This window comes from Gallus gallus, chromosome 11, assembly GCF_016699485.2.
Source record: "Gallus gallus isolate bGalGal1 chromosome 11, bGalGal1.mat.broiler.GRCg7b, whole genome shotgun sequence".
NCBI classification, from domain to species: domain Eukaryota; kingdom Metazoa; phylum Chordata; class Aves; order Galliformes; family Phasianidae; genus Gallus; species Gallus gallus.
This window is the reverse complement of record NC_052542.1, coordinates 8434342-8443137: the sequence shown is the minus strand read 5'-3', so window position 1 is coordinate 8443137 and position 8796 is coordinate 8434342. Positions and strand designations below refer to the sequence as shown.

Genomic DNA, 8796 nt, shown 5'->3' with positions numbered 1-8796 from the left:
GTTAAGAGCACCAATTTATAAAGAAGAATTCATTGGTTAAGATCTGAAAAAATAGTTTCTCAGGCCCTACTGACCCAGTTTTCAACAAAAAAAGAATCAAGTGATGCAAATTAAGTTTTGAGACATTGTTATGCAGTCTGAGAAATTTGTAAAACTGTGTTTTGCGGTAATTTCTTAATAGAAGATTCAATGACTACTTAATTCTCCCTTACTCAAAAAAAAAACCCTGATTCCTTTCTATTCCGCAGGTTTATCTTTCACAGGTACCGATAAATTGCACGCTTCGCAATGATGAAAAAGTTCCGATAGAATTACTGCAATACATTTTAATTTTAAAGCACAAAAGAAGATTTAGATTCTGTTGAGGAGAAACGCAATGCTCTCTTCCTTCCATCCGATTCAGAAGTTATAAAAGCACGCACACTTTCTGCAATGGGACGTCTGATACTGAGAACCCTCCTAGGTTGTCTGCTGCCAGACTAAAGAACACAGCCAGATATTCATATAAACACTCTGATTTTCTGTAGTAAGAAACGAATGTATTCCCAGCAACAGTTACTGCACACGTTTTGCTTTCATTTTTATATGCTTCAATCCAAGTGTATCAGGCATGAAAATAAACAGTTTAAATACACTGCAGTTTAAGTCAGAAATAATTTTAAATTAGTGGCCAAAGAGAGAACGACACTGCAGTGTTATCTTTTGCCTCCGATGACCAGAAAGGCTTCCCATAACAATACACTTAACGAAGCAGAACACGGGGAATTAAAGTTTTCAGGGCACTCAAAACACACCAACTTTCACACGCATTGTTTTGAATCCTCTTAAATCTGTACCAGTTCACCCGCACTCACACTTCAGTCTCTTCTTTGCAAACTTTTCTAGATAGCTCTGGAAGGCTTCGGACTGAACTTAACCAATTTAAAGACTCTTTGTTTCCCTCTGCGGCATCACAAAACAAAAGTGATGCTTTCTGTACTGAAGAAGAGGGTTTTTATTCCCTGCCCTCTGTCCCCCCCCCCCCCCCCCCCCCCCCGACGTTTAGGATTTTTAAAAGTGAAAGTCATAAAAATAATCTTCATCCCGACGTATTTTCAATCCTCTTAAAACACTCTGAACAACTAAATATAGTATGAAATTAGCTCTCGCCTCTTCCTCTTGTTCCTACACAGAATTTTCTAATGTGTCTCACCAGTAATAAATTGTAAACGAGGCTATGACTCTAAGAGTAGACAGTGTGTTTCATGGGTATTTAAACAACAGCATTAAGTACTATAGGAATCTGTGGAATGTGGAGTGCAGATTTATGTGTCTTAACAATTTCTTTACTGGTTTGTAATAAGCCAGCAAACCAACGCTTTATTTTTATATTAATCTGGCCTCAGAAGTAGAGTATACTGGAGCATGACAAGAACAACAAAAATAAACTGGCACATACTTAATAACTGTAACAGTGAATTGCCTCCAATACTAAAATATTTATCGAAACTGGGGAAAAAAAAACTACAAAGAATTACCCTCCACAGCCTGCTATCAGCTCTTTAACAGTGGGCAACGTAATGCCTTAAGGTACCTCAAACTGTCTTTCATTTTCTAGACTTAATGGCTGATTGCAGAAATCAATGTTGCCATTAGTAACAGAGTATTTGTTATGGCATGATTTCCTCTGTTGTTAGACTTGCAGAATGATTACAGTATTAGTGAGGTGCTTTCTTTATAAAGGGCTGAAGATATAACTTTCAATTTACCATCCATTAGTAAGTGACTTTGGAAATATAGATGAGGCCAGAAATCTTACCTGTTATTACTTGGAGATTTTATTTCAGCAGTCATAGGCTAGTAACTTTAAAAATTGTACCAGGAAGCTCAATATTTTATAGACATCTCCAAAGAAATATTATCTGCTTTGCCATTTTATACACACCAAGTTAACAAGACATACAGTTCAATTAAAATGTTTCAGTTCAATTTCTACTTTTCTTGCACTCCCAAATAGATGCAAATTAAGCAGAAGGTTTCATACATGTTAAAATGCACACATAAGTTAAAAGACTGTCAAAAAGTTAGCGCTTTGTATTTCCTGAATCTCCTCTTAATCAATCCAGTGGCCAGGTGCAAGTGAATATTTCAGCTAAGCAACTGATATGGCTGTGGGAATCAGGGAAATCAGAGAGGTTAGCCAGCACACTCCTTATTACTCCTATTTCTCTGACCAAGAGCTCAAAGAAGGCATTTTTCTGCCACCTTTTACATGGAGGGAAGGAAAAGGTCTCCAAGAGAGACACTACGAACAGAAGAGGAAAACAGAAAGTCCTCCAAAACGTGGAGGAAGAGGCTCTTGCTGAGACATTCCCACTGGTGCACGTATGGACCCTGCATGCTGCTGCTGGTGGCATGGCTGAAACGACAGCTGAAAGGCTAGGAAACCTGCCCTTGGAGGGGAGAGAGGGTGAACCGAGAATTAACCTCGAAGGCATTGAGGGAACCCAAACACAGATGTTCTGGCGTATAACACCGCGTCTCTGTGGACCGTTAGAAAACGACCTAAGCAGAGAATGCATAAACAACTTGGCTGCTGTGATTTCAAATAGAGCTACTACGCTTTCAGTGCAGAGAGGGAAGGAGAAGCCATCATACCTGAAGAGGAGGGCGAGGAAGGATGTGGACTGTCCTCCTGGGCACTCCCCGTCTGCGAGAGACCCCCACCTACTCCGCTTTCTTCAGTAATGTTAGAGGAGCCTGGGGTCGTCGACCTGCTGACAGACTGCGACTCTTGATCGCTGCCAGACCCACGACGTTCATCGAGACTCCCTTGGACTATTTCATCTTCTCCTTTCCTGTCTCTTTTGTGGACCCTGGAGTGCACAACCACTTGGTGGTATGTTCTAAAAACCCTCCCGCAGTCCGGGCATTCAGTTGGCTTTTCTTTTACGTTTCCATGACTTTGTAAGTTGTAATCGAGTCCCTGGTTCATACCATGTGACAAAAAATCTCTACTGCCTTCTAAAGGGTCTAGTTTGTTTGGCAAGTCTCTCTGATTGCCCATTTTAGTGCTGTGAACCAAATCAGCAGGCATTTTCTGCTTAGAGCCATCTGCTCCTACTAACACATACTCCCGCTTCTCCTTATCAAACATAACTCCAGCATTTGCCAAAGTGTCTTCATGGCTGCGCTGTATCTGCTGCTCTTTAGACAAAAAGCCATGTTCCATGGCCATTCCCCTTGCCATAAGCTGCCAGGCCTGATAGCTGTTTACTGGATCCATCTCCGCTGCTTTGGCGGCAGCTTGTAACCTTTCTATACAGCTGGATTTCAGAGGAGGCACCAGATTGAGACAGCCCAATAAAGAGTGTTTATCCCCTTCAGCAATACTGTGGCCAATGCCAGAAATGGGTGAAAGGAGCTTTCCCAAGACTTCCTTCTCTTTCATGGGCATGTCTCCTTTGTTATAGATTTGATTTTGTTCACTTAAGCTCGCTTTGTCGGGAGGAAGAAACCCACTCTGCAAACAGGACAGGTATCTCGAATACAAGTTTGCATGAGCTTCCTGGGACATACTGCTAATGGAGACAGGTACTTCGGGATCATTAGGAGATTTGTTCTTGACAGATAACTTATTCAGGTGAACTTTCATGTGATTTTTAAGGAACCAAGGCTCTTTGAATCGCCTCCCACAGATCTGACAGCAGTGCTCAAAGGAATCCTTGTGCTTCCTCATGTGGCCTTTTAGGAACCAGGCCTGGCTGAACACTTGGCCACACACTTCACAGCGGAACTCATTGGTGGACTGCTCCCCACTCCCATTGGAGCCCTGGCCCTGCGCTGACTCTGCGGTTATGTGAGCTTTCTCCACATGGCTGATCAGCTCCTCTTCCTGCGACGCAGCAAAGTCACACAGGGTGCACTTGTAAGGCTTGTGCAGGATCCTTATGTGCCTGTCCAGCTCTTCTCGCTTTTTAAACTTGCCTTTGCAAAACGTGCATCTGAACCCAGCTGTCTGAGCAACAACTTCTTCCTGGACACTGACTGGCTTTGGAGAGGGAACAGGGTTCGAAATATCAGGTGTGCTGTGATTAGCTGGCACAGACAAGTTGCAATTTGTGAGAGGCATTGGCTGAGCATGCTGCTGTGCTTTCACATCAGGTCGCGGCTGCAAGAGGCTGCTCTTCATCTGCTTGTCCCGAAGAATTGCTCTCTCCTCCAGCTCATGTAAAAGTCTGTTTTCCTCTCGGACTCTTCCACGACCTTTGCCGAGGTTTCCAAGTTTGTGAGTACGCAGGTGTATCTTCAGGTTGCCTTTCTGAGCTGCTCTGTGATCACAGTATGGACACTTAAACGGTTTCTCTCCAGTATGAGTGCGCATGTGCAGCGAGAGGATGCTGTTAAATCGAAAGCGCTTTCCACAGAGGGGACACGGGTACTTTCTGTTTTTCCTGGCATCATCCTCTATGTCGCTCATCTGAGACATAATCCCTAGGTTTTGTCCATTTAAGAACTGCTGCAGATCCACACGCCCATTCAAACTGGTGTCAACCTCTCTGTTGAGCTGGTTTGCTAACAGTGCCATCTGACTGCTGATGGGTTGGTTTGCTATGGACATGTGGCTTTTGTCTTCTAGTGGTGCTGATGCCTTCTCCTCCGGATTCTGCCTGTTCTGGAGCTCCGGAAAGGCATGGCTGAGCTGGGAAGTGATCTGGTGCAGCTTCTGGCTCATTGAATACTGCCCATTGAGTATGGTGCTGTTGAGATGGGCGTCAGCTTCCGGCACAGCTGAAGAAACACCAAGGCACAAACTAGCTTCCTCCATCTCTGAAAATCAGAAGATATTTTAGATTCAGACTGTGAAAGAGTTACAAGCATTGAATCACTGACATACAATTTGCATTTGCTGTTTTACCTACTCATAATAATGCAAAGGAATTAGTGTAAAACCCATAAAAAGTGTATTAAATGCCAACTGTGCTTTGCAGTTGTGATCATGTATGTGCATGTGCTTTCATCATTCTGTATGTTTACCGATAAACAATAATTACTATTTAAAATTATGCTACACTTTCAAAATCTAATTATTATGGAGGGGGCAAGGGCTTTTACCATCTCCCTTGTCTGTCTTCTTGTGAGATTGCACCTGTTTACATTTCTAGAACTACACTGAAAGAAATGTTATGCATCTCTCCCATTTCCATCAGAAAAGCCAGCAAAAAAAACCAAAAAAAAAAAACAAACAAAAAAAACCACCAACAAAAATAGAAATCCATTTGTAACTTTCAGTTCTATTAACCATATTCTATATATTACACATTCTACAATGAGAAAGATAGTTTTATGATTTGACAAAAAACGATGGTATGATATTTACTGGCGTACAATAAAACAAGATAATGTTTTGGGAAAAAATAAAGTAAAGGACAAGCTTTAGAACAATAAAAGGGATTTTGCTTTAGTCAACAAAAAGTGCAGTAATATCTCATTAAGCTGATTAGTATGCTGCTTAGAAACAGTACTAGGTGCTGTAACACATGATTATAATCATAAAAATCCTTCAGTGTTTGCAAGTAAGCATTAACGAGGTATATTAAATTTTAAGGAGACTGCGACTAGCAGCTTTGTAAACCTCTGAGATTAAGATTTAACCCTTCTGTTACAAAACATTGTTATTTTGTCATTTTGAAATTGAGCCCATCAAAAGGCACATAAATTATCTGCTGCCAAGTCTCTTAATTCATCATTGAGAACCTTCAGATTTCATTTCTTAAGAAAACTTGCCAGATTATAGAGGAATATCTCTGTCCTTCGATGGGTAAAACATGTGATTTAAGGCACTTTGATTTGTTTTAAAGAGCTCTCTTACGGAACTAGATAAAACCAATTAAAATCTGGGGAAGGTGTTGTGGAAAGCCTCAACAAGTTTAAGAATTTTAATAACTTTCCTAATACACAGTAATGACTACAAATTGTACCCACACTATGTATATTGCAGAAAATTAGAATTCAAAGCTGTTTGTTAAACACAAGTGCTCGGTTCTGGTCTGCATAATTGTCCACAATAATCTTCTATCCTTGCCACTTCTCTACACTACAAGGAAATAATGTATCTGTAAAATTCTATTTAAAATAAAAAGTTTTACATTAATAACTCTCAAAAAATATGAAGCTGTAAGGTTATATTGGAACATAATTACGATCTGTGTTGTTCAGTGAAGTGATATGACACATTACTCACTAGTAAAATTACTGAAGTCTATACGTTATTGAATAATTAATCTGGAGAACCTTCTGTTGGGCTTTACCCAAAAGCACTTACTCACTCTGCCTTCCACACTCCAGGTGGACACCATTCCTCATGCTGCTTCATACTGGTCATTTGCTAGACAACTGGAGGCTCAAATCTGGCATATACTTTAAATGTATGCAATTGTGCCTATGGGAGCAGTCCAGTGGACTTCAAAGGATGACTCTTGAAAGCAAAATTCTACACATGCTTAAGTCTTTGCAGGACGAGGGCCTTAAACAAGCTTGGGTGGTCTCCAAGGGAAGACCTGTTTAGTTCTCAACGGGATGAATGAGGTTGTGTGATCCCATGCAGATCTTGGAAGAAAAAAGGGGGAAACAGATATTCACAAGTGTATTCAAAATGAACACGACCCACAGAATTTTGATGACATGTAAGCAGATATTTTGAAAACTTCAAAACTGTTCACTTTCAGGTGTTGTGTCAGGGACCCATTATTTATACGCTCTCAGCGATATTATTTATAAAATATTAATGAGATGGAGTATATCAAAGGAAAAGGCTTATATGCACAAGCTATAGGACTGCACATAGGTTTGGCTTGAAGTGTCTGATTTTCAAAGACAGAGAAACATGGTCAAGTCAGGAGTTCACCCAAGGCCATGTAGTAAATGAATAAAATTACTGGTTTTCATGCAAGTTTGCTGTGTGTGGGTACATACAAACACATTCTTTTAACATTTTGAAACCTTCCTTAACTTCTGAAACAAACCAAATTGCACGTTCAAAAAGATTAACTAAACATCTAACAGAGCTGTAGTGTGTAGGCCTACCACTGCCTGAAGTTGACTGACATTTCAAACTCTCAACTCCTTTAAATAAAAAATCTCCACCAACAACACTGAAATGCACTTTTTGTCTGGAATGCACATACTGCAAGCGTTGCTTCTCTTTGCCAGTTAAACAAAAGAGAAAATCATAGGCTATCCTCAGTAGGAGATGACCCACAGAAACCATTGAGTTCAACGCCTGGATCCACACATGACCACCGAGAATTCAGTCCACTTCGGGTATACAAACACATACATACATTGAAGAGTGGTTGGTAACCTTTTTCTAGGCTGCCATTACCGTTATTATGTAACAGCTTGAAAAATGCAGTCTAAATTTCATTTATTCACTTGACCTCAATGGGATCTGGTTCTTTTACATGGTTAGGAAGGTTTGGATAGTTAATTTTAGCATTTTATGCTCTATCAAAGTCTGGAAATGCTGACAGATCCCAGTGGAGATTATTAATTCTGATTTTTAACCCTAAGCATCAGTTCAAACCTACAGATATTTGGACTGAGGAGAGGAGCTGTGGTTGAGATTTTAGGTTATTTTATAGCTCTTCTTCAAATACAACTTTATTAAAGTATCAGTAGTAGTTACAGTTTGAATTACATAACTTTTTCTAACATCTTCTTTTCCGTCGCCTACAAAACACGCAGATATAATGTAGGATAAGTTGGAAAAAAAAAATTCATTTAGAAACTAGTGTTTTTAAAACAGCTCTGAGGAGTCTGACCAACACACGTTGACCTTTTGGCATTGGAAATTTTGCACATTTTAGACTTAACACGCAGAAAGGTCAGCAAAGCTGCTGTTTAATGAGAAACGACCTCCTCTAAGTGCCACATTCGCCCTGATCAGCCATTCACTTACCAGGATCCAGCTACTAGCAATCTCAAAATGCTTGAGATCTTCACTTAAAACGTATTCACATCCTCATCTGCCCCATCTGCTTGTACTCCTGTCTCCTGCCTCTGGCTCAGACCATCTCTTCTTTGTCCTACTTCTACCTGTTTTTGTTGCATGGTATAATTGTGGCACTCAAAGTTATTTCCATGTGAAATCTCTCCTCCTGTGTTTCCCAGTTAGTGCATTTGGGATCTATTCAGCTCTTATGTGAGTCAGGCTCTTCGTATTTTTCAGCCAATTCGCAGCAAAACCTACAAAATCCCATCTCCTGTCCACACGCAAGACAGAAATAAAACTCCTCTTCATCAATCATTCCATTATGAATTAGATAACCCAATCTAATTTGCCTAATTTCTCTTAAAAAAAAAAAAATTAGCAACTTTTTTCTCTTCCTCTTTATCCATCATCCCTGCCTGTTTCTCTGACCAGATGGGCTATCCCAGGTAGGAAAAAGGGACCCATAGAACCACTAGCTGCTGCTCTCCTGCTTCAGGCAGCTCAAGGTTCACACCTCTGCCATAGATTCTCTCCAGCTCCTCAACTTTGTGCCCAGGTTTCTTGCCTCCTCAGATCAAAACATCAAATTTGAGAAGAAAAAAATAAATAATTCTGGAAATGTCAATTTGTAAGTGGTATTGTGCAGTTTGACTTCACGGTGCCTCCCACCTACCCCATCCTCTGCAGACAGCTTAGATGCTATTTCCCCACATACTGTGGGGACCTGGAAGAGGTCATGAGAGATGGAAAACTGGATAATGAACTTCCATAAAAGCTGAAGCCCTGCAAAGTAGCCTGGCTCAAGCAATCTGTTTGGAATCATA

At 40.6% G+C, this 8796-nt stretch overlaps 1 protein-coding gene across 8 annotated transcripts in view; it reads right to left on the bottom strand.

Moving 5' to 3' along the window:
- ZNF536 (zinc finger protein 536) overlaps window positions 1-8796 on the bottom strand; it is a 326681-nt gene that overhangs the window by 167107 nt on the left and 150778 nt on the right. For all 8 annotated transcript variants that reach the window (XM_004944212.5, XM_040645957.2, XM_004944211.5 and 5 more), the window contains one exon: window positions 2638-4809. In XM_004944212.5, the coding sequence (XP_004944269.2) occupies window positions 2638-4807 (2170 nt within the window). In that variant the 5' untranslated portion in view covers window positions 4808-4809. The remainder of the gene's footprint in view (window positions 1-2637; window positions 4810-8796) is intronic.